Source organism: Ranitomeya variabilis, chromosome 5 (assembly GCF_051348905.1).
Source record: "Ranitomeya variabilis isolate aRanVar5 chromosome 5, aRanVar5.hap1, whole genome shotgun sequence".
Taxonomy (NCBI): Eukaryota; Metazoa; Chordata; class Amphibia; order Anura; family Dendrobatidae; genus Ranitomeya; species Ranitomeya variabilis.
The window spans coordinates 287,234,491-287,261,700 of record NC_135236.1 but is presented as its reverse complement, the minus strand read 5'-3'; the positions used below and the strand labels follow the sequence as shown (position 1 = coordinate 287,261,700).

The 27,210-nt window shown below is 42.8% G+C and overlaps 1 protein-coding gene across 1 annotated transcript in view; it reads right to left on the bottom strand.

Annotated features, from left to right (window-relative positions):
• Nucleotides 1-27,210, bottom strand: part of LOC143773620 (carboxypeptidase A1-like) — a 97,282-nt gene that overhangs the window by 42,811 nt on the left and 27,261 nt on the right. Inside the window, exon 2 of the mRNA XM_077261019.1 lies at nucleotides 20,571-20,652. Coding sequence (XP_077117134.1) covers nucleotides 20,571-20,652 — 82 coding nt within the window. The remainder of the gene's footprint in view (nucleotides 1-20,570; nucleotides 20,653-27,210) is intronic.

The window sequence follows — 27,210 nt, the reverse complement described above, 5'->3', positions numbered from 1 at the left end:
TTGGCAGACTTGAGATAAATCAAATTCTTGTGATCCATCAAGACCACCACGCGATGCTTGGCTCCCTCAAGCCAATGTCGCCACTCCTCGAATGCCCACTTCATTGCCAACAACTCCCGATTACCAACATCATAATTCCGCTCGGCAGGCGAAAACTTTCTAGAAAAGAAAGCACATGGTCTCATCACCGAGCCATCAGAGCTTCTCTGTGACAAGACAGCCTGTCATGGTTCTCAATGGCAAGAGACCGTAGTAAAGCATACAAAAGGACTAGCTCTTGGAAGATGGGAACTCGAGCTGACTGTGAGCTAAACCTACCGCACAACTAACAGTGGCCGGGTAGCGTGCCTACGTTTTATCCCTAGACGCCCAGCGCCAGCCGGAGAACTGACTGACCCTAGCAGGGAAAATACAGACCTGGCTTACCTCTAGAGAAATTTTCCCCAAAAGGCAGACAGTAGCCCCCACATATAATGTCGGTGATTTTAGAGGAAATTGACATACGAAGTATGAAGATAGGTTTAGCAAATTGAGGTCCGCTTACTAGATAGTAGGAAGACAGAAAAGGGAACTACACAGTCAGCTGAAAACCCTTTCAAAACACCATCCTGAAATTACTTTAAGACTCTAATATCAACTCATGACACCAGAGTGGCAATTTCAGCTCACAAGAGCTTCCAGCCTCAGAAATATTCAAACACAGAGAACTGGAACAAAAATGCAAAACAAACTTAGGATTACAAGTCCAACTTAGCTGATAGTAGTCTAGGAGCAGGAACATGCAACAGAAAGGCTTCTGGTAACATTGTTGGCCGGCATAGAAATGACTGAGGAGCAAGGCTAAATAGACAACTCCCACATCCTGATGGAAACAGGTGAACAGAGGCGATGAAGCACACAAGTTCAGTACCACCAGTGACCACCGGGGGAGCCCAGAAACCAAATTCACAACAGTACCCCCCCCTCAAGGAGGGGGCACCGAACCCTCACCAGAACCACCAGGGCGATCAGGATGAGCCCTATGAAAGGCACGGACCAAATCGGAGGCATGAACATCAGAGGCTGTCACCCAAGAATTATCCTCCTGACCGTAGCCCTTCCACTTGACCAGATACTGAAGTCTCCGTCTGGAAACACGGGAGTCCAAGATCTTCTCGACAACATACTCCAACTCACCCTCAACCAACACCGGAGCAGGAGGCTCAACGGAAGGCACAACCGGTACCTCATACCTGCGCAACAATGACCGATGGAAGACATTATGAATAGAAAAAGATGCAGGAAGGTCCAAACGAAAGGACACAGGGTTAAGAATCTCCAATATCTTGTACGGGCCGATGAACCGAGGCTTAAACTTAGGAGAAGAAACCTTCATAGGGACAAAACGAGAAGACAACCACACCAAGTCCCCAACACAAAGACGAGGACCAACACGACGACGGCGGTTGGCAAAATGCTGAGTCTTCTCCTGGGACAACTTCAAATTGTCCACCACATGCCCCCAAATCTGATGCAACCTCTCCACCACAGCATCCACTCCAGGACAATCCGAAGACTCCACCTGACCGGAAGAGAAACGAGGATGAAACCCCGAATTACAGAAGAAAGGAGAAACCAAGGTGGCAGAACTAGCCCGATTATTGAGGGCAAACTCCGCCAAGGGCAAAAAGGCAACCCAATCATCCTGATCCGCAGACACAAAACACCTCAAATAAGTCTCCAAGGTCTGATTAGTTCGCTCGGTCTGGAAATTAGTCTGAGGATGGAAAGCAGACGAAAAAGACAAATCAATGCCCATCCTAGCACAGAACGCTCGCCAAAATCTAGACACGAATTGGGTTCCCCTGTCAGACACGATATTCTCCGGAATACCATGCAAGCGAACCACATTTTGAAAAAACAGAGGAACCAGCTCGGATGAGGAAGGCAATTTAGGCAAGGGGACCAAATGGACCATCTTAGAGAAACGGTCACACACCACCCAGATGACAGACATCTTCTGAGAAACAGGGAGATCAGAAATAAAATCCATGGAGATGTGAGTCCAAGGCCTCTTCGGAATAGGCAAAGATAACAACAATCCACTAGCCTGAGAACAACAAGGCTTGGCCCGAGCACAAACATCACAAGACTGCACAAAACCTCGCACATCTCGCGACAGGGAAGGCCACCAGAAGGACCTAGCCACCAAATCCCTGGTACCAAAGATTCCAGGATGACCAGCTAACGCAGAAGAATGGACCTCCGAGATGACTCTACTGGTCCAATCATCAGGAACAAACATTCTACCAGGCGGGCAACGATCAGGTCTATCCGCCTGAAACTCCTGCAAGACCCGTCGCAAGTCTGGGGAAACAGCAGATAATATCACTCCATCCTTAAGGATACCTGTAGGTTCAGAATTACCAGGGGAATCAGGCTCAAAACTCCTAGAAAGGGCATCCGCCTTCACATTTTTAGAACCCGGTAGGTAAGAAACCACAAAATTAAACCGAGAGAAAAATAACGACCAGCGCGCCTGTCTAGGATTCAGGCGCCTGGCAGACTCAAGATAAATCAAATTCTTGTGGTCGGTCAATACCACCACCTGATGTCTAGCCCCCTCAAGCCAATGACGCCACTCCTCAAAAGCCCACTTCATAGCCAAGAGCTCCCGATTACCAATATCATAATTTCGCTCAGCGGGCGAAAATTTACGAGAAAAGAACGCGCAAGGTCTCATCACGGAGCAGTCGGAACTTTTCTGCGACAAAACCGCCCCAGCTCCGATTTCCGAAGCGTCGACCTCAACCTGAAAAGGAAGAGTAACATCAGGCTGACGCAATACAGGGGCGGAAGAAAAGCGGCGCTTAAGCTCCCGAAAGGCCTCCACAGCAGCAGGGGACCAATCAGCAACATCAGCACCCTTCTTAGTCAAATCAGTCAACGGTTTAGCAACATCAGAAAAACCAGTTATAAATCAACGATAAAAATTAGCAAAGCCCAAAAACTTCTGAAGGCTCTTAAGAGAAGAGGGTTGCGTCCAATCACAAATAGCCTGAACCTTGACAGGGTCCATCTCAATGGAAGAGGGGGAAAAAATGTACCCCAAAAACGAAATCTTTTGAACCCCAAAAACGCACTTAGAACCCTTTACACACAAGGAATTAGAGCGCAAAACCTGAAAAACCCTCCTGACCTGTTGGACATGAGAGTCCCAGTCGTCCGAAAAAATCAAAATATCATCCAGATACACAATCATAAATTTATCCAAATATTCACGGAAAATGTCATGCATAAAAGACTGAAAGACTGAAGGGGCATTTGAAAGACCAAAAGGCATTACTAAATACTCAAAATGGCCCTCAGGCGTATTAAATGCGGTTTTCCACTCATCCCCCTGCTTAATTCGCACTAAATTATACGCCCCACGAAGATCAATCTTAGAGAACCACTTGGCCCCCTTTATTCGAGCAAACAAATCAGTAAGCAGTGGCAAAGGATACTGATATTTAACCGTGATTTTATTCAAAAGCCGATAATCAATACACGGCCTCAAAGAGCCATCTTTTTTAGATACAAAGAAAAAACCAGCTCCTAAGGGAGATGACGAAGGACGAATATGTCCCTTTTCCAAGGACTCCTTAATATATTCCCGCATAGCAGCATGTTCAGGCACAGATAGATTAAATAAACGACCCTTTGGAAACTTACTGCCCGGAATCAGATCTATTGTACAATCGCAATCTCTGTGCGGAGGTAGTGAACCAAGTTTAGGCTCCTCAAAAACGTCACGATAATCAGATAAAAATTCCGGAATCTCAGAGGGAATAGATGACGAAATGGAAACCAAAGGTACGTCCCCATGAGTCCCCTGACATCCCCAGCTTAACACAGACATTGCTTTCCAGTCGAGGACTGGGTTATGAGATTGCAGCCATGGCAATCCAAGCACCAACACATCATGTAGATTATACAACACAAGGAAGCGAATAATCTCCTGGTGATCCGGATTAATACGCATAGTTACTTGTGTCCAGTATTGTGGTTTATTACTAGCCAATGGCGTGGAGTCAATACCCTTCAGAGGTATAGGAACTTCCAGAGGCTCTAAATTAAACCCACAGCGTTTGGCAAAGGACCAATCCATAAGACTCAAAGCGGCGCCAGAGTCGACATAGGCGTCCGCGGTAATAGACGATAAAGAGCAAATCAGGGTCACAGATAGAATAAACTTGGACTGTAAAGTACCAATTGAAACAGACTTATCAACCTTCTTAGTACGTTTAGATCATGCTGATATAACATGAGTTGAATCGCCACAATAGAAGCATAACCCATTTTTTCGCCTAAAATTCTGTCATTCGCTTCTGGACAGAATTCTATCACATTGCATAATCTCTGGCGCCTTCTCAGTAGACACCGCCAAATGGTGCACAGGTTTGCGCTCCCGCAAACGCCGATCAATCTGAATAGCCATTGTCATGGACTCATTCAGACCTGCAGGCACAGGGAACCCCACCATAACATCTTTAATGGCATCAGAGAGACCCTCTCTGAAATTCGCCGCCAGGGCGCACTCATTCCACTGAGTAAGCACAGACCACTTACGAAATTTTTGGCAGTATATTTCAGCCTCATCTTGCCCCTGAGACAGGGCCATCAAGGCTTTTTCAGCCTGAATCTCTAAATGAGGTTCCTCATAAAGCAACCCCAAAGCCAGGAAAAACGCATCCACATTGAGCAACGCAGGATCCCCTGGTGCCAAAGCAAATGCCCAATCCTGAGGGTCGCCCCGGAGCAAGGAAATTACAATCCTGACCTGCTGTGCAGGATCTCCAGTGGAGCGAGATCTCAGAGACAAAAATAATTTACAATTATGTTTGAAATTCTGGAAGCGAGATCTATCCCCGGAGAAAAATTCAGGCAAAGGTACTCTAGGTTCAGATATAGGAGCATGAATTACAAAATCCTGTAAACTTTGAACCTTCATAGCGAGATTATTCAAACCTGTAGCTAAACTCTGAGAATCCATTTTCATCAGGTGAAATCAGAACCATTCAAGGATTAGAAGGAGAGAGAGATGAAGGCTGCAGTAAGCAGAGATGCTAGTGAATCAACTAATGAACAAACTCAGGAAAAAAAAAAAAAAAAAAATTCTCTGCAGACTTCTTTTCTCTCCTTTCTTCTGCCAATTATTTTAACCCTTGGCCGGCCAAACTGTGATGGTTCTCAATGGCAAGAGACCGTAGTAAAGCATACAAAAGGACTAGCTCTTGGAAGATGGGAACTCGAGCTGACTGTGAGCTAAACCTACCGCACAACTAACAGTGGCCGGGTAGCGTGCCTACGTTTTATCCCTAGACGCCCAGCGCCAGCCGGAGAACTGACTGACCCTAGCAGGGAAAATACAGACCTGGCTTACCTCTAGAGAAATTTTCCCCAAAAGGCAGACAGTAGCCCCCACATATAATGTCGGTGATTTTAGAGGAAATTGACATACGAAGTATGAAGATAGGTTTAGCAAATTGAGGTCCGCTTACTAGATAGTAGGAAGACAGAAAAGGGAACTACACAGTCAGCTGAAAACCCTTTCAAAACACCATCCTGAAATTACTTTAAGACTCTAATATCAACTCATGACACCAGAGTGGCAATTTCAGCTCACAAGAGCTTCCAGCCTCAGAAATATTCAAACACAGAGAACTGGAACAAAAATGCAAAACAAACTTAGGACTACAAGTCCAACTTAGCTGATAGTAGTCTAGGAGCAGGAACATGCAACAGAAAGGCTTCTGGTAACATTGTTGGCCGGCATAGAAATGACTGAGGAGCAAGGCTAAATAGACAACTCCCACATCCTGATGGAAACAGGTGAACAGAGGCGATGAAGCACACAAGTTCAGTACCACCAGTGACCACCGGGGGAGCCCAGAAACCAAATTCACAACAACAGCCCCTGCTCCAATCTCAGAAGCATCAACCTCGACCTGAAAGGGAAGGGAGACATCAGGCTGACGCAAGACAGGAGCCGAAGAAAACCGACGTTTCAGCTCCTGAAAGGCCTCAACGGCCGCAGAGGACCAATTCGTCACATCAGCACCCTTTCTAGTCAAATCCGTCAAAGGTTTAACCACACTAGAAAAATTAGTGATGAAGCGACGGTAAAAATTAGCAAAGCCCAAGAACTTCTGAAGACTCTTCACTGATGTAGGTTGAGTCCAGTCATAGATGGCCTGGACTTTAACTGGATCCATCTCGATAGTAGAAGGGGAAAAAATAAAGCCCAAAAAGGAAACCTTCTGGACTCCAAAGAGACATTTAGAGCCCTTCACAAACAAGGCATTGGCACGCAGGACCTGAAACACCATCCTGACCTGCTTCACATGAGACTCCCAATCATCAGAAAAGACCAAAATATCATCCAGGTACACAATCATAAATCTATCCAGATACTCTTGGAAGATGTCGTGCATGAAGGACTGAAACACGGAAGGGGCATTAGAAAGCCCAAAAGGCATCACCAAGTACTCAAAATGACCTTCGGGCGTATTAAATGCTGTTTTCCATTCATCGCCCTGCTTTATACGCACAAGATTATAAGCTCCTCGAAGATCTATCTTGATGAACCAACTAGCCCCCCTAATCCGAGCAAACAGATTGGACAACAGAGGCAAAGGGTACTGAAATTTGACCGCGATTTTATTTAGAAGGCGATAATCTATACAGGGTCTCAGAGAACCATCCTTCTTGGCCACAAAAAAGAACCCTGCACTCAAAGATGACGAGGACGGACGAATATGCCCTTTCTTCAAAAACTCCTTTATATAAGTCGGCATAGCGGTATGTTCTGGTACAGATAAATTAAAAAGTCGACCCTTAGGGAACTTACTACCAGGAATCAAATTTATAGCACAATCACAATCCCTATGAGGAGGTAGGGCACTGGATTTGGGCTCATCAAATACATCCTGGTAATCCGACAAAAATTCAGGGACTTCAGAAGGAGTAGAAGAAGCAATTGACACCAAAGGAACATCGCCATGTACCCCTTGACAACCCCAACTTCACACAGACATTGCTTTCCAATCCAGGACTGGATTATGAACCTGCAGCCATGGCAGACCCAACACGACAACATCATGCAAATTATGTAACACCAGAAAGCGAATAACCTCCTGATGTGCAGGAGTCATGCACATAGTCACTTGAGTCCAGTACTGAGGCTTATTCTTGGCCAATGGCGTAGCATCAATTCCCTTTAGTGGAATAGGGAACTGCAATGGCTCCAAGATAAAACCACAGCGCCTGGCAAATGACAAATCCATCAAATTCAGGGCAGCGCCTGAATCCACAAAAGCCATAACAGAGTAGGATGACAGATAGCAAATCAAAGTAACAGACAAAATGAATTTAGGCTGTACAGTACCAATGGTGACAGACTTAGCGAACCTTTTTGTGCGCTTAGAACAGTCAGAGATAACATGAGTGGAGTCACCACAGTAAAAGCACAACCCATTCTGACGTCTGTTATTTTGCCGTTCAATTCTGGTCAGAATCCTGTCACATTGCATAGACTCAGGCTTCTGTTCAGAAAACACCGCCAGATGGTGCACAGGTTTGCGCTCCCGCAAACGCCGATCAATCTGAATGGCCAAAGACATTAACTCATTCAGACCCGCAGGCGTGGGGAACCCCACCATAACATCCTTAAGGGCTTCAGAAAGACCCTTTCTGAAAATCGCTGCCAGGGCACACTCATTCCATTGAGTGAGCACAGACCACTTCCTAAACTTCTGACAGTAAACCTCTGCAAAATCTTTTCTGCCTGGTCCACTAGATTAGGTTCCTCATAAAGCAATCCAAGCGCCAGAAAAAACGCATCCACATTTAGCAATGCAGGATCTCCTGGCGCCAGGGAGAATGCCCAATCTTGAGGGTCACCACGTAACAAAGAAATTATAATTTTAACTTGCTGAGCACGGTCACCAGAGGAATGAGGTCTCAGAGAAAGAAACAATTTGCAATTATTTTTGAAATTCAAAAACCTAGACCTATCTCCAGAGAACAGCTCAAGAATTGGTATTTTAGGTTCTGACATAGGACTGTGAATTACATAATCCTGAATGCTTTGTATCCTTGTAGCGAGCTGGTCCACACAAGAGGACAGACCTTGAATGTCCATATCTGCAGCTGAGTCCTGAACCACCCAGAGATTAAGGGGAGGAGAGAGGCTAAATACACTGCAGAGGAAAAAAAAAAACCTCAGAGCTTCTCTTATCCCTCTATTGCGATGCATTAACACTTTACTGGCCTGCTGTACTGTTATGGTTCTGGTGGTAAGAACACATGAACTGACCTGATAGGTAAACCAAAAAATAGGACAAGCTCTGGGAATGTGGGAACTTTACTGATCGCAATCCTGATCCTGTCAACACACACTATAGGCAGCCGTGGAGCGTTCCTAACTCGGCCTAGACGCCTCTGCACAGCCTGAGAAACTAGCTACCCCTAGAGAGAAACAAAGCCTCACTTGCCTCAGAGAAATTTTCCCCAAAGTGAGAGCAGCCCCCACAAATAATTACGGTGAGTTAAGAGGAAAACACAAACATAGAAATGAAAATAGGTTTTAGCAAATGAGGCCCGCTAATAACTAAATAGTCAGAGGATAGCAAGGAATCTGTGCGGTCAGTATAAAATGCTACAAAAATTATCCACGCAGAGAATACAAAAAGACCCCCACACCGACTCACGATGTGAGGGGCCCAACTCCGCACCCCAGAGCTTCCAGCTAGCAATCAAATAGCATATAAGCAAGCTGGACTGAACTCATCATATACTGAGAAACATTTTCAAATAGCAATGAGCAAAAATAGACTAGCATAAACTTAGCTTCTCCACGGGGAGACAGGTCACAAGGGAAGTCCCAGAGAGATCTGAACCAGTACTGAATACAACGACAGCAGGCGACAAGTAAAGCTCCAGGTGGAGTTAAATAGGCAGCAAGCCTAGCAGGAAACGAGGCAGCTGGAGTCCAGCTACAGACCAGCCGTAACACTCAAAGCCACCAGAGGGAGCCCAAGAACAGAACTCACAAAGTACCACTCACGACTACAGGAGGGAGCCCGAGAACGGAATTCACAAAATTCCCCATCCAGTGCCATGATTGCCACCTCAGTCTACAGTGCAGGGGTCATTGGGTGTATTCTCATCATGCCCCTAATGCGCTTAGTCCAGCTCCACAGCATAGTGTTGTTCCCCGTGAATTTTGCCAAATTACTCAACATGGATCCCAGTGAAATGCTGGTCGTGGGACTACCCTCTACTGCTTGGTCTGCCACCTGCATGCTATTGGACTGAATCCTGCCGACTACGCCAAGTGTAAGTTGCTAGCAGGTGCATAGGATGCAGTGACAGACAGGAGGCAGAACAAGGGTTAACAAGTATATTTTACCAAAACTATAGAGGTGGCAATGTCTCTCCGCACAGGTGGTATATAGGTGAAAGCAGGGGGGGGTAAAAAATATGGATTCACAGGTGCAGGGAAGAACAATAAGGGGGAAGGAAGAGTTCAACTTATCAGTCTTAGGGTCCTGGAAGAAGGCGACTGGAAGATCGCTCGGTGGCGCAGCAGGCGGCGCGAGAAGTCTCCAATCCAGTCTCGTAGGCAGGAAATACACTGTCTCTGTACGGTGACGAATTCTCTGGGTCCTTCGCCGCGTGGTCTTCTGGTCCTGGTACGAGATGGTGTTCAGGAGCAAGCTCGCGGCACAGCTGATGTAGCACGCAGCTCAGTAATCAAGGCCGCGGGTGAAGCACACAGTTCAGCAGTCACAGCCGCAGGCGCAGTCCAGCACTCAGCGTGCACCGCTGGGGTAATACTGAGCGGGGCCTCCTCAATGGTCAGCAGAACGGTCTCGTGGACTCTGTCTCGGTCACAGAATGGTGCAGAAGTCTCTCTGTCCGGTGCAGCTTCCCCCACATTCTCCCTTTCTTTCAATATGGTTCTCCCCAACCATTGCAAACTTTAATATATATGCATAATATAAAAAACTGTAAATATAATAAAGAACTCAGTATGAGTTAGATGTTCTTGGCTCCCCCCTTTCCTTGAATGTGGTACTCCTGTACCTTAAAACACAGTACTTTTAGTAGAAGTCCTGCTTTCCAGCAGAAGGGGCATAAAAGGTGCAACAAAAACAAGAGTCCATAGGCTCCATAAAAAGAAGACATCCAGCTCGCAGTCCTCTGAATTAGAAACAAATATATTTACACACAAGAGAAAAACAACAAATGTCCTTGTGGCCATTTCTGACCACACAACTCCCCAGTCCTCTGGGAGAAAACATCAGGGGCTTCTCCTTTGCCCGGAAGGACGCGGAGCAGTCCTTTATATATATATTTTTTATATATTGTGCAACAGCACCACAAATATCACTGTCCTGTTAATTCCATCTTCAACTTTGGGATGAGGGTGGCTCTGCAGCCGCAGAGACCACGGATTGCCCCAAAGAAGCAATTTGCAGTAGGGGGCTTGAAGAACAAAAACTTTGTGGGAGTCTGATTAGACCAAGCTCGATCCCTCATGTTGTTGCACCTCCTCTGGGGTGCACAGGGTCACGGCTACTGCATAATAGCCCCGAGGGCAATCTTCTTTGTAGAAGGAGACCCAATCCCCTTCTGGCGCCCGAAGCGCAGGTGTAGATCCTGGGGCCCCCAACCCCACATTCAAGGAATAGTCACCCGAGGCGGATGGTATTGGCATGGACCGGGCCCCAGGGCCGAGAGGCGGAGGGGGAGTCCAGCCCTCCGGGGTCAAGGATTGAGGGGTACTCATCACCTCCGGCTATTGTTTCCTGACCACACCCTTCCCGCAGTCGCTGTATCTCTCCGCGATTGCAGCTGTGCACTCCGATGTTGACTGAAGTTCCGGCTCAGCCTTCACTTCCGGCACGGGCTCCTCCGAGGCAGTCAGTCGCTGTTTCCGGTCCCCACTGAGTTAACAACCTTGGTACCGGGCGACGAGGTTCTTCCTCTTGGCAGCGCACCGCTGGCTCCGCAAGATGTTCCAGCTCCAGAGAACGTGAAGAGGACTTTGCCAGCTGCCGACTCTGCGCTGAAGAACTCTCCGGGTGCTGGTAAGTGGGGTGCTCTGCGATTTCTTCCCACTGTATGGCGGGCCGAGTTCTTACGTCCTCCTGCCACCATCTCCATCCAATGTGGTCTAGCTGCACGCAAGGTTTTCTTCCAGGCCCCACCCATTCCATGGTGGGGTCGTTTCCTAGAAGCTCCTCCCATTCTCTTTCAAGTCGTCTCAGTAAGCCTGGGGCTAGGTGTCTTCGGCGCATTCCCGGAGGCGCCGCCTGAAGGATCTTCGTGCCATTTCTGCGAGGTCACGCCATCGAAGGGTGCAGGCACAGCAGTGACCTCCCATTTTGGCGCCATTCTCCGCCACCTCAGCCGCCATCTTTGTCAAAATTAGAGTGTCAGTCCTTGATGAATTTTACAGCCATCTGAAGTGGGCACCTTGCAGTGATCGGGTTGACCATGAACTATTCTGTGTACCAAAGTGTTCTAGAGTAAAATGTGAGGCCATCTATCCAAAGCTAAAGTTTGGCCAAAACTGGGCCATGCAGCAGGGCTATGATATCAAGTACACCATCATATCTATGAGGTGTTGCCCAGTCAAAGTCCAGACCAAATTGAAATGCTGTGGTGAGATCTTAAGGGTATACGCACACAATGTCCTTTAGATGCCAACATGGCCACTGAGTTTTTGAAGCAGAAGACAGTTCGTTACGTGACGCTTTTTTTTTTCTTCTTTTTTGTTCTTTTTGCTGTTGTTTGGCTCTTGTGTCTTATTTTTTAATTTCATATACAAAATACTGGCAGAAGACGCTTAAGTATGGACAGGTCAATTTTCTTTCTGTTTCATGACTTTTGAAGCTTGAAGCAGTTAAAAGAAGTTACAAAAGACTCAAAAAATGCACAAGACTTTTGGCATTGCACTGCATATGTTCATTATTTTTTATGGGGTTTTTTACTGTTTTTTACAGAAGGTTTTCAGGCAGAATCAGTTTGAAAAAACCACTGTGTGCACATACCCTAAGACAGCTGTACATATACGAGTGACCATAAACCTCAATGATCAAAAAACAGTACTGCAGATCCTCCCCCTATTAATTTGGATAAAAATTAGAAAATATGAAAAAAAGTAAAAAAATATATTCTTTATTCTTTATTCTTTACACTTCAACTGTGAGAGACAGAATCTAAAAAAAAAATGTTTGCGACTGTGGTTCCAGCTCTCTTCAGGTAATTGACCAGGTCCTCCCATGTAGTTCTGGAGCTGAAATCTAACCTTTCTTAGAATTATCCTTACCGCAAGAGGTGAGATCTTGCATGGAGCCCCAGACCAAGGAAGACTGACAGTCATCTTGTGTTTCTTCCACTTTTTAATAATTGTGCCAACAGTTGTTGCCTTCTCACCAAGCTCCTTGCCTATTGTCCTGTAGCCCATCCCAGCCTTGTGCAGGTCTACAACTTTGTCCCTGGTGTCCTTGGACAGCTCATTGGTCTTGGCCATGATGGAGAGTTTGGAGTGTGATTGAGTGTGTGGACAAGTGTCTTTTATACATGTAACGAGTTGAAACAGGTGCAATTAATAAAGATAATGAGTGCAGAGTAGGAGGGCTTTTAACCCCTTCCCGACATTTGACGTACTATCCCGTCGAGGTGGGGTGGGCCCGTATGACCGCCGACGGGATAGTACGTCATAGCCGATCGGCCGCGCTCACGGGGGGAGCGCGGCCGATCGCGGCCGGGTGTCAGCTGCATATCGCAGCTGACATCCGGCACTATGTGCCAGGAGCGGTCACGGACCGCCCCCGGCACATTAACCCCCGGCACACCGCGATCAAACATGATCGCGATGTGCCGGCGATGCAGGGAAGCATCGCGCAGGGAGAGGGCTCCCTGCGGGCTTCCCTGAGCCCCCCGCAGCAACGCGATGTGATCGCGTTGCTGCGAGGGTCTTACCTCCCTCCCTGCCTGCTCCAGACCCGGATCCAAGATGGCCGCGGATCCGGGTCCTGCAGGGAGGGAGGTGGCTTCACAGACGCCTGCTCAGAGCAGGCACTGTGAAGCAGCCTGCACTTCAATCAGATCGGTGATCTGTCAGAGTGCTATGCAAACTGACAGATCACCGATCTGTATTGTCCCCCCCTGGGGCAAAGTAAAAAAGTAAAAAAAAAAATTTCCAAATGTGTAAAAAAAAATAAAAAAAAATATTCCAAAATAATGAAAAAAAAAAAAAAATATTATTCCCATAAATACATTTCTTTATCTAAATTAAAAAAAAAAAACAATAAAAGTACACATATTTAGTATCGCCACGTCCGTAACGACCCGACCTATAAAACTGCCACACTAGTTAACCCCTTCAGTAAACACCGTAAGAAAAAAAAAAAAAAAACGAGGCAAAAAACAACGCTTTATTACCATACCGCCGAACAAAAAGTGGAATAACACGCGATCAAAAAGACTGATATAAATATCCATGGTACCGCTGAAAACGACATCTTGTCCCGCAAAAAACAAGCCGCCATACAGCATCATCAGCAAAAAAATAAAAAAGTTATAGTCCTGAGAATAAAGCGATACCAAAATAATTATTTTTTCTATAAAATAGTTTTTATCGTATAAAAGCGCCAAAACATAAAAAAAATGATATAAATGAGATATCGCTGTAATCGTACTGACCCGACGAATAAAACTGCTTTATCAATTTTACCAAACCCGGAACGGTATAAACGCCTCTCCCAAAAGAAATTCATGAATAGCAGGTTTTTGGTCATTCTGCCTCACAAAAATCGGAATAAAAAGCGATCAAAAACGGTCACGTGTCCGAAAATGTTACCAATAAAAACGTCAACTCGTCCCGCAAAAAACAAGACCTCACATGACTCTGTGGAGCAAATGTGGAAAAATTATAGGTCTCAAAATGTGGAGACGCAAAAACTTTTTTGCTATAAAAAGCGTCGCTGGTTTCACACTTCCGTTTTTGTCTGCAGCGTTTTTTGCACAAAAAAACGCATGCGTTTTTTCCCTATATTTAACATTGAAAACGCATGCGGTTTTTTTGTACGCGTTTGGTCGCGTTTTCAAACGCATGCGGTTTTTTTCTGCATGCGTTCATTTTCAGAAATACAACCTGCAGTATTTTCTTGCGTTTTTAAGCACATGCGTTTGTTTGCGTTAAAAACGCATGCATTTTTATCGAAAAAAACAGAAAACACACTGAAAAGCCACCCACCACCATCAAGGTGATAAAGGGATCCAAACCCTAACCCTAACTCTACCCCTAACCGTTTAATGAACATTTTCTGACAGTCATAGTGCCACGTATTTCAGTGCCACGTATTTCAGTGCCACGTATTTCAGTGCCATGTATTTCAGTGCCACGTATCACGTATTTCAGTGCCACATATTTTAGTACCACGTATTTCAGTTGCACGTATTTCAGTGCCACGTATTTCAGTGCCACGTATTTCAGTGCCACGTATCACGTATTTCAGTGCCACGTGTTTCAGTGCCACGTATTTAAGTGCCACGTATCACATATTTCAGTGCCACGTATTTCAGTGCCACGTATTTCAGTGCCACGTATTTCAGTTCCACGTATTTCAGGGCCACGTATTTCAGTGCCACGTATTTCAGTGCCACGTATTTAAGTGCCACATATCACATATTTCAGTGCCACTTATTTAAGTGCCACGTATTTCAGTGCCACGTATTTCAGTGCCACGTATTTCAGTGCCACGTATTTAAGTGCCACGTATCACGTATTTCAGTGCCACGTATTTCAGTGCCACGTATTTCAGTGCCACGTATCACGTATTTCAGTGCCACGTGTTTCAGTGCCACGTATTTAAGTGCCACGTATCACATATTTCAGTGCCACGTATTTCAGTGCCACGTATTTCAGTGCCACGTATTTCAGTGCCACGTATTTAAGTGCCACATATCACATATTTCAGTGCCACTTATTTAAGTGCCACGTATTTCAGTGCCACGTATTTCAGTGCCACGTATTTCAGTGCCACGTATTTCAGTGCCACGTATTTCAGTGCCACGTGTTTCAGTGCCACGTATTTAAGTGCCACGTATCACGTATTTCAGTGCCACGTATTTCAGTGCCACGTATTTCAGTGCCACGTATTTCAGTGCCACGTATTTCAGTGCCACGTATTTCAGTGCCACGTATTTCAGTCACGTTTAGGGTTAGGGTTAGGGGTAGGGTTAGGGTTAGGGCTAGGGTTGGAGGTAAAGTTAGGGTTGGGGCTAAAGTTAGGGTTGGGGCTAAAGTTAGGGTTAGGGTTTGGATTACATTTACGTTTGGATTAGGGTTGGGATTAGAATTATGGGTGTGTCAGGGCTAGGGGTGTGGTTAGGGTTACCGTTGGGATTAGGGTTAGGGGTGTGTTTGGGTTAGGGTTTCAGGTAGAATTGGGGGGTTTCCACTGTCCAGGCACATCAGGGGCTTTCCAAGCGCGACATGGCGTCCAATCTCAATTCCAGCCAATTCTGCGTTGAAAAAGTAAAACAGTGCTCCTTCCCTTCCGAGCTCTCCCGTGCGCCCAAAAAGGGGTTTACCCCAACATATGTGTTATCAGCGTACTCGGGACAAATTGAACAACAACTTCTGGGGTCCAAGTTCTCTTGTTATCCTTAGGAAAATAAAAATTTGGGGGGCTAAAAATCATTTTTGTGGGAAAAAAAAGATGTTTTATTTTCACGGCTCTGCATTATAAACTGTAGTGAAACACTTGGGGGTTCAAAGTTCTCACAACACATCTAGATAAGTTCCTTGGGAGGTCTAGTTTCCAATATGGGGTCACTTGTGGGGGGTTTGTACTGTTTGGGTACATCAGGGGCTCTGCAAATGCAACGTGACGCCTGCAGACCAATCCATTTAAGGCTGCATTCCAAATGGCGCTCCTTCCCTTCCGAGCTCTGTCATGCGCCCAAACAGTGGTTCCCCCCGACATATGGGGTATCAGCGTACTCAGGACAAATTGGACAACAACTTTTGGGGTCTAATTTATCCTGTTACCCTTGTGAAAATACAAAACTGGGGGCTAAAAAATCATTTTTGTGAAAAAAAAAAAGGAATTTTTATTTTCACGGCTTTGCGCTATAAACTTTAGTGAAACACTTGGGGGTTCAAAGTTCTCAAAACACATCTAGATAAGTTCCTTGGGAGGTCTAGTTTCCAATATGGGGTCACTTGTGGGGGGTTTGTACTGTTTGGGTACATCAGGGGCTCTGCAAATGCAACGTGACGGCTGCTGACCAATCCATTTAAGTCTGCATTCCAAATGGCGCTCCTTCCCTTCCGAGCTCTGTCATGCGCCCAAACAGTGGTTCCCCCCCACATATGGGGTATCAGCGTACTCAGGACAAATTGGAAAACAAATTTTGGGGTCCAATTTATTCTGTTACCCTTGTAAAAATACAAAGCTGGGGGCTAAAAAATCATTTTTGAGAAAAAAAAAAAAAATTATTTTCACGGCTCTGCGTTATAATCTGTAGTGAAACACTTGGGGCTTCAAAGCTCTCAAAACACATCTAGATAAGTTCCTTAGGGGGTCTACTTTCCAAAATGGTGTCACTTGTAGGGAGTTTCAATGTTTAGGCACATCAGGGGCTCTCCAAACGCAACATGGCGTCCCATCTCAATTCCAGTCAATTTTGCATTGAAAAGTCAAATGGCGCTCCTTCCCTTCCAAGCTCTGCCATGCGCCCAAACAATGGTTTACACCCACATATGGGGTATCAGCGTACTCAGGACAAATTGCACAACATTTTTTGGGGTCCAATTTCTTCTCTTACCCTTGGGAAAATAAAAAATTGGGGGCAAAAAGATCATTTTTGTGAAAAAAATATGATTTTTTATTTTTACGGCTCTGCATTATAAACTTCTGTGAAGCACTTGGTGGGTCAAAGTGCTCACCACACATCTAGATAAGTTCCTTAGGGGGTCTACTTTCCAAAATGGTGTCACTTGTAGGGAGTTTCAATGTTTAGGCACATCAGGGGCTCTCCAAACGCAACATGGCGTCCCATCTCAATTCCAGTCAATTTTGCATTGAAAAGTCAAATGGCGCTCCTTCCCTTCCAAGCTCTGCCATGCGCCCAAACAATGGTTTACACCCACATATGGGGTATCAGCGTACTCAGGACAAATTGCACAACATTTTTTGGGGTCCAATTTCTTCTCTTACCCTTGGGAAAATAAAAAATTGGGGGCGAAAAGATCATTTTTGTGAAAAAATATGATTTTTTATTTTTACGGCTCTGCATTATAAACTTCTGTGAAGCACTTGGTGGGTCAAAGTGCTCACCACACATCTAGATAAGTTCCTTAGGGGGTCTACTTTCCAAAATGGTGTCACTTGTAGGGAGTTTCAATGTTTAGGCACATCAGGGGCTCTCCAAACGCAACATGGCGTCCCATCTCAATTCCAGTCAATTTTGCATTGAAAAGTCAAATGGCGCTCCTTCCCTTCCAAGCTCTGCCATGCGCCCAAACAATGGTTTACACCCACATATGGGGTATCAGCGTACTCAGGACAAATTGCACAACATTTTTTGGGGTCCAATTTCTTCTCTTACCCTTGGGAAAATAAAAAATTGGGGGCGAAAAGATCATTTTTGTGAAAAAATATGATTTTTTATTTTCACGGCTCTGCATTATAAACTTCTGTGAAGCACTTGGTGGGTCAAAGTGCTCACCACACATCTAGATAAGTTCCTTAGGGGGTCTACTTTCCAAAATGGTGTCACTTGTAGGGAGTTTCAATGTTTAGGCACATCAGGGGCTCTCCAAACGCAACATGGCGTCCCATCTCAATTCCAGTCAATTTTGCATTGAAAAGTCAAATGGCGCTCCTTCCCTTCCAAGCTCTGCCATGCGCCCAAACAATGGTTTACACCCACATATGGGGTATCAGCGTACTCAGGACAAATTGCACAACATTTTTTGGGGTCCAATTTCTTCTCTTACCCTTGGGAAAATAAAAAATTGGGGGCGAAAAGATCATTTTTGTGAAAAAATATGATTTTTTATTTTTACGGCTCTGCATTATAAACTTCTGTGAAGCACTTGGTGGGTCAAAGTGCTCACCACACATCTAGATAAGTTCCTTAGGGGGTCTACTTTCCAAAATGGTGTCACTTGTAGGGAGTTTCAATGTTTAGGCACATCAGGGGCTCTCCAAACGCAACATGGCGTCCCATCTCAATTCCAGTCAATTTTGCATTGAAAAGTCAAATGGCGCTCCTTCCCTTCCAAGCTCTGCCATGCGCCCAAACAATGGTTTACACCCACATATGGGGTATCAGCGTACTCAGGACAAATTGCACAACATTTTTTGGGGTCCAATTTCTTCTCTTACCCTTGGGAAAATAAAAAATTGGGGGCGAAAAGATCATTTTTGTGAAAAAATATGATTTTTTATTTTTACGGCTCTGCATTATAAACTTCTGTGAAGCACTTGGTGGGTCAAAGTGCTCACCACACATCTAGATAAGTTCCTTAGGGGGTCTACTTTCCAAAATGGTGTCACTTGTAGGGAGTTTCAATGTTTAGGCACATCAGGGGCTCTCCAAACGCAACATGGCGTCCCATCTCAATTCCAGTCAATTTTGCATTGAAAAGTCAAATGGCGCTCCTTCCCTTCCAAGCTCTGCCATGCGCCTAAACAATGGTTTACACCCACATATGGGGTATCATCGTACTCAGGACAAATTGTACAACAACTTTGGGGGTCCATTTTCTCCTGTTACCCTTGGTAAAATAAAACAAATTGGAGCTGAAATAAATTTTGTGTGAAAAAAAGTTAAATGTTCATTTTTATTTAAACATTCCAAAAATTCCTGTGAAACACCTGAAGGGTTAATAAACTTCTTGAATGTGGTTTTGAGCACCTTGAGGGGTGCAGTTTTTAGAATGGTGTCACACTTGAGTATTTTCTATCATATAGACCCCTCAAAATGACTTCAAATGAGATGTGGTCCCTAAAAAAAAATGGTGTTGTAAAAATGAGAAATTGCTGGTCAACTTTTAACCCTTATAACTCCGTCACAAAAAAAAATTTTGGTTCCAAAATTGTACTGATGTAAAGTAGACATGTGGGAAATGTTACTTATTAAGTATTTTGCGTGACATATGTCTGTGATTTAAGGGCACAAAAATTCAAAGTTGGAAAATTGCAAAATTTTCAAAATTTTCGCCAAATTTCCATTTTTTTCACAAATAAACGCAAGTTATATCGAATAAATTTTACCTTTAACATGAAGTACAATATGTCACGAGAAAACAATGTCAGAATCGCCAAGATCCGTCAAAGCGTTCCAGAGTTATAGCCTCATAAAGGGACAGTGGTCAGAATTGTAAAAATTGGCCCGGTCATTAACGTGCAAACCACCCTTGGGGGTGAAGGGGTTAAAATTAACAGATCTGTGAGAGCCAGAATCCTTGCTAGGTGGTAGGTGATCAAGTCTTATTTCACGCAATAAAATGAAATTGAATTATTTAAAAATTTAAAAATAATACAATGTGATTTTGTTTTTTGTTTTTAGATTGTTTCTCACAAGTGAAGTGTAGCTACGATAAAAATTACAGTCCTCTCCATTCTTTGTAGGTGGGATAACTTGCAAAATCAGAAGTGCATCAAATACTTATTTTACCCACTGTAGATGAGAAATAATATTTTTCCTATTATATTATATACTTGCTACCTCATAACATGCCTAAATTACAAGATATTTTATTTAGAACAATAGTAAATAATATTGGTTAATCAAGAATACAACATATAAACAATGAAAAACTGCATAACCATCGCTTGTCCTATCACAATGAAATGGTGCCAGACCTGACATGCGTTTCAGCAATCAGCCTTCATCTGGGGGTTGTGCCATGCCAGCGGAGGGCCAGTCTCATGGCAATATCCAATAAAAACGACTCCTGCATTACCGTATAATAATGGACGGTCTTTGTTCTACAAGCTATTGATTCATGGGATGCACTTGATTTTTCACAAACGGCTTCTGCATTTTGGCCTAATTTATGTTATATAAATTACGCCATGCAATTTTTCAGGAGTTGTTGTTCATCAGTGGTTGTATTTACCTAATTTTAAGACCTTCTAAGGACCGAATGTTATTTTATTATGTCCTCATGCATAAAACCATGGAATTACTTTTTCTCATGACTGTACTGTAGATTGATGAGTAAATAAATAAAGTAATTAATTATGCTGCAATTTTCTAGGAGGCAAAAATACTAATGATAAGTGCCCTTGAAATACATAATCATCTTTTGCAAATATAAGGTTGTCACAAATAGGTACCGTAATATATGCATGTACATGTTGAACATTACACATTAGAAATGCAGATGAACACAGAAAAGGATTTAGATAAAGCAGGAATTGCTGAACTGACATCTGCTGGTCATTCCTGTTTTTGCACCAGTTCTGCACAATTAATTCTATATAGTTTGTAATAAAGGTCATAGTAGGTACCTGTAAATGCTTCATGGCTTCCAATTCTCTTAATATATCCAATTGTGTTTCATCTTTGACATAAGCGCGTAGAACCTGATCTCTATGTTCCCAGAAAATACAAATATTTTGAATAGTATGTTACATATCTGGAAGCATATCATGACATAGATTCTATGTTGAATAGAAACATAGTAAAATAGAGAGTCTATAACCTGCTGTTTTGTACATAGAGGGATAAAATAGGCCACTAGCGAAAGCCATTGGGTAATAGATAACGGCCTCTCTATTCACCTGGAAAATTAAAGACTGTAGTAGCCGTTATCTGCTAAAGCAGACTTTAGAAAACTTCAACCTGCAGACCATATTTGGCCCTTTGGCTGTTATAATAATAATAATAATTTTTATTTATATAGCGCCAACATATTCCGCAGCGCTTTACAAATTATAGAGGGGACTTGTACAGACAATAGACATTACAGCATAACAGAAATCACAGTTCAAAATAGATACCAGGAGGAATGAGGGCCCTGCTCGCAAGCTTACAAACTATGAGGAAAAGGGGAGACACGAGAGGTGGACGGTAACAATTGCTTTAGTTATTCGGACCAGCCATAGTGTAAGGCTCGGGTGTTCATGTAAAGCTGCATGAACCAGATAACAGCCTAAGTATGTAGCAGTACAGACACAGAGGGCTATTAACTGCATGAAGTGTATGAGAACATGATGCGAGGAACCTGATTATGTTTTTTTTTTTTTTTTTTTTTTAATGATAGGCCACACAAGGATAGTTAGGTTAATGCGTTGAGGCGGTAGGCCAATTTGAACAAATGAGTTTTTAGGGCACGCTTAAAACTGTGGGGATTGGGGATTGTTCGTATCAGGCCCACGAAAGGGGACAGCAAAAGGGCTGTAATCATTGGTTCACGAGTCGCATGCTGCGGCCACCCTACCAACCTCAGTCCGATGACTTAATTTCACTGCTCTCTGCATCCTCGGGATGCAGATACCAGTGAATATAATGGTGGAGGAAGGATCCATTGACTATGTCTTTCACCATTCTGCCTGTGTGACTAAGTGTGTCACCAAAGCAAGCACGGCAATGTCATTAGTTTGCACCTGCTGAGAAGCCTCACTCTGCAGGGCAAATACCGGAGCCAAGCAGCACGCTGGGGGAATCGGAGTTGAGATGAGTATTGTGTGTTTGTTTTTTGGGGGTATTCACTTGAAGGAGGAATACGTGCAGCCACTATTATGCATTTGGGACTGTTGGGGACATCATAATGTTTTGTGGGGTTGTGGGGGACCATACTCTGGGAGTTCTCATTCCATGTCGGAGTCTGTGAGGGATAATACTGTGGGGTCCTCATTATGCTTAAGAGGGTTGTGGTGGCTTTCATGCCATGTTAGAAGCTGTGGGGGATCCTACTGAGGGGGTCCTCATTCTATATTGGGTGGTTATGATTCTCGTACTATGGGGGTCCTCCTTCTGTTTTGGAAGGTTGTGGAGGTTTTCAATCTGTGTAGGAGGCTGTGGAGTATCATACTGTAGGGGTCCTCATTCTATGTTGGAGGCTGTGGGGAATCATACTGTGAATGTTCTCATTTTGTGTTGGAGGTTGTGGGAGATCATATTGTGGGGGTCCCCATTTTGTGTTGCCGAGCTGTGGAGATCATACTGTGTTGATAGTGCTGTGAGGGCCATTATTCTGTTGAGGGGCTGTGGGGGATCATATTGTGGGGGTCATGATTCTGTGTTTGAGGGCAGTGGGGGATCATATTGTGTGGGGGGACTATAGGGGCTGTGGGGGCCATCATACTGTTTTGGGGGATGTTGGTGCCATATTGGGTAGGGAGGTGTGGGAGCCATCATATTCTCGGGGGAGGCTTTTAAAGATCAAACTGTGTGTGGGGACTGTGCAAGCATACATGTTTGGTGAGGGCCATCAACCTTTATTTAGTATCATGGTTTTTGAGGGTCTGTGGGGCTATCATAATGTATATCGGGGGCTGAGGTTTCAAGTATACTATGTGGGGAGCTGTATGACCATCATAATATGTGTGCAGACTGTGGGAACATTATACTATGTTGCTTACTATGGGGGTGTCATACATTGTGTGGAGGCAGTGAGGACATCATACTATTTTGGAGGAAGATGTTGATCATAGCACAAGGGCCGCATAACAAGAGCAGTATGATTTACTGCATTTTTATAACCTTGATAACAATCAGTAAATTATGGTTTTGATCTCAATAATAAGCAATACAATTAATGCAAATAAATAATAATATCTTAATGACAATATTGAACAAAATTTCAAAGTATTGGCTCTGCTCTCTGTAACTGTTACGGTCTCTCTTATGACCTCATGAGAAAATGAATTGCCCACTTCCTTGCTAAAGCAAATGTGACTGCAAATTCCCCATCAGCCCTAGAGAATCATGAAAATATGCAAGGCACCAAGAAAACATTGGAGTTCTCAGTAAGATTTTAAAGAAAAAAAATTATTAACAATTCCTGCAATGCTTTTTGCACAGTAAACAGGTAAAAAGAAAGTCAACAGCTTTGGTATAGAGTCGGCAACGTCTGCTTTTTTGTCTCCTGTTTAAATTATTCCTTTATCTTTTGTGTCTTACTGCATATAAAGGAGATAATAGATTCATTTAAAACGGTTGTCCGGTCCACATCGATAAGTCTGCAGACTTAATGAATCCCCTCAGCGCATGCATCCCCTCAGCGTTTTTTTGACTGGGGACTGGAGGGTATGTATGCGTTATACATACTCCCGGCCACTGGGCGCAGATTTGCTTCAATACACTTGGAACCCCATGCCGCCACTGACTGATAGTATGATTGTTGGCCATCCTGCATACTCTGCTGTCCTGGCCCTTGCTGATCCACGTTTAATCCATAAAGACGCACTCTACTACCTCAATGGCTCAGATCCTTGCTGCTCATTACAGCTTAGAATACACCTCACCAGGTGAGTCCATAGTCACCAGGTGAGTCCCTGCTGAAACTATATATTACCAAACTTCTCACACATTCTATAAAAAAGAGATTTCCACGGTTGCTCAATTTACTGCTTTCATTATCTTTCCTTCACCTCTCAAATAACAATTATCATTTGAGAGGTGCAGTGAAACACCACCAACAGCCCAGTCAATCAGGGCAAGTGCGAGAGACTGGGTCACAACTCGATGATGCAAGGTCAGATTTTTAACGTCCACTTGTCATACATGTCAGATTTCCTGTGTCAGTATGGGAATTCTGTCTCTTAATCCAATAACTTTTATTGGAAGCTTTTACAATAGTCAAATGTAAAAACTATAGAATATTTAATTTAAAAAACAATAATAACATTTGAGATTCCCGTAATTTTTTTACATCCCAATACACAGATCGATACAAGAAAATACCTAAAAAATCTAGTACCTTAGGACATTTGTGATCCTATGTCAAACTTCAAAACCATAAAATTAAGTAGATGAAGGAAACTATTTTATTATTTATTTTTATTTAAAATAAAATTAAGGGACACCTAAAGTAACAAAATAAAGTATATGCATATTCAAAGATATAGAACAATAGTACATCATATAAATAGTTTCTAGCATCATAGTTAACAGAAAAAGGGAAATAACGTGTAAGTTAACATTCATGTATTGATTTTGTTTCAAGGTTCTTTTCGAAGAGAACATTTTTTATTCCAACTGTTCTGTTTGTTCTGATATCTGGGCAGCGTCATTATTTATGGCATAAATAAGTTTGTATAGCCTATGTAGAGGTACTTTTTCAATAGCTTCAGATAATGAAGGAATTTGTCAATTTCCATTTCAACTAAATTCTTAACCACTAAAAAGATTAGGGGTAATAATTATTTTAATTGTGGATCAGTGAAGCTATGTCATTCCATGTGTTTTTTAGATTAGGACAATCCCCCCAAAAATGGCACTCTATGCATTATATACAGTATGTATATGACATCTGCTTTGTTTATGATTAGAATTCTAATCAGGACATGGTTTTTATATATAGATCCATATTATATGATGCCCAGGTAATTTCCCATATACCATGATTTATATTTGTTTGCATTATTACTGTCATACAATGTGATCTAACTTTTTATGGCTAGTCAATATTATTATTATTATTTATTATTATATCATGATTTATTCCATGGTGCTTTACATTCAATATTGCTTGTACCAACGTTTTGTGTATATTATATATTAGTCGGGGTAGTACCTCTTTGGGGGACCTTTTTGTCTCTTCCTTCCGGGAATGTATTTTATCTAATACTATCATGTTTTCATCTGTATCCTGATTGGTTTGTTGTTTTAACAGATATCTTGCCATGTACAGTATATGTACCATATACTGTTTTGTAAGTATTTAATAAACTTTATTTTATTTATTTGGTTATCCTTTATATGCATTTCTATAATAGTATTATTTTGATCATGCAAAGATAATCTTGACTTGAAAGCATTTTTTTTTTGGTTGTTCATGTTTGTCTTTTTGGGAAATTCAAAATAGTGGAGAACATTTTGTAGGTTATTAAATCTCAAACAATTTTATGTATATATCCCGTGATTCCATATCCTCGCCAACATAGAGGGTATTGTTCTTTATATGCTTATGTCAATCTATTAGGCGTTAGGGTACGTCCCCATGGTCAGTAATTGGCAGCGCTTTGGATGCAGCACATGTTCGCATGTGTTCATTGAAGATGCGCTGCATGCCCGTTTCCGCAGATAAACTGCAGGCGTCGGTACAAGCATAGTGGACATGGGATTTCTTGAAATCCCATGCCCACTATGCGTGTACCGACGCTCACAGCTTATGGAGACGGACATTCCATCCACTGTGCTGTAACATCTGGCTGCTGCTGGTTGGACACTGCCGATGTACTCAGTGTCCAACCCGCAGTGTTTACTGACCGTGTGAACATACCCACATTCGTGCAGTGTCGAACATAAATTAGCTGCATAAGGAAGTCTAAAACTGTTTTTCCGCTGTTCCATAGTAGCTGTAAATTTAAGCTCTTTTTCCCATTTATTTATATTATTTGTTTTAATCATAGCTGTGTCATCATAAAATAAATCATAGATATTCTTTATTGACAATAGCACTTTATTTTTTGAGTTTTGAGCAGGATTCTAATAGGTTCTGTAGTTACATTTTTTTTTAGTTAAGCAGATCCACAATCTCTTTTCTTATATTTAATAACCTATTATATCCGTTATAGGGAACGTTATATTTTTTTAAAATCTGTTAGAATGAAACAAAATTTGTTCCATTATGTAAATGTTTAATCATTGTAATTCCTAGGTCTTTCTGTGAATGAGGAATAATTATTCATAAAAACTAAAAAGGAAAGATTTATATTTTTTATTTGGTCATATCTACTTAATTTCAATTTATTTTGTACATTTTGTAAACTTTTCCATGCCATTAAAAGCAAATAGTTTGGTATGGTAGGATTTTAGTATGCTTAATGTTAATATATTTTATTAATAATAATTTAAGTGGAGAGTTATTATTGAAAAAAAGTTTCAATAACCACCCAACTAGTGTTTGTGCCATTGACTAACCATTTCTGGGATTCCTTAATTAGATTTGTAAGGTAATAGCAAAATATTTTAGGTAGTTTAAAACCACTTCAATTTTTGCTTTTAATTAAAATTGTTTTAGAAACTCTCGGTTTCTTATTGCTCCACGCAAAAATATTTATTAATGTCTGAATCTTGTTGAATCATTTTTTATGGATACGTTAGGCGAACCTGTCAGCAGGATTTTGCTAAGTAAGCTACAGGCATTGTCAGGTTGGCAGTGATAAACTAATTAAAATGATACCTACTGATTAAAATGATACCTGGGTTGAAGAAATCCGTCTTGTAGTTTTTGTGCAATCAGTGCTAGAAGTTCTCAGCTAATGATATGCCCATGCTCTTTGGTGGGACTTTAGGCAAAGTCTTATCTTCCTGCTGTAAGCCAGAGAAACCAAGGAAAGACCTGCCCACAGTCCCACCCTGAAGCACAGTCTCTGTCTCTGTCTTTATGATGAGGAACATATTTGTGCTTCAGAGTGGCCTGTGGACTGGTGTTTCCTTGGTTTCTCTGACGTAGAGCAGGAAGGTAAGACTCTGCCTACAGTCCCGCCCTGGAGCCAAGCTTATCATTAACTGAAAACTTCTAACACTGATTACACAAGAACCACAAGATGGATTTCTTCATCTCAGGTATCATTTTATTCATTTTAACACTGCCAACCTGACAATGCCTGTAGATAACTTAGCAAAATCCTACTGACTGGTTCTCTTTAAGGGAATAGTTCTAAATAAATATAGAATCTTAGGTAAAGTTACCATTTTAAAAGTTATTATTTTTCCTAATCAGTTAAAGTCTGTTTTATTATCGTGAGCAATGTCCTCTTGAACGGTTTTATACAATTTCTCTAGATTTTACATCTACTGTGGGTAAAATCCTGGAGGGCATTCTAAGGGATGCTATACTGGAGTATCTGAAGAGGAATAACCTCATGACCCAGTATCAGCATGGGTTTACTAGGGACCGATCATGACAGACTAATTTGATCAGCTTCTATGAAGAGGTCAGTTCCGGTCTGGACCAAGGGAACCCAGTAGATGTAG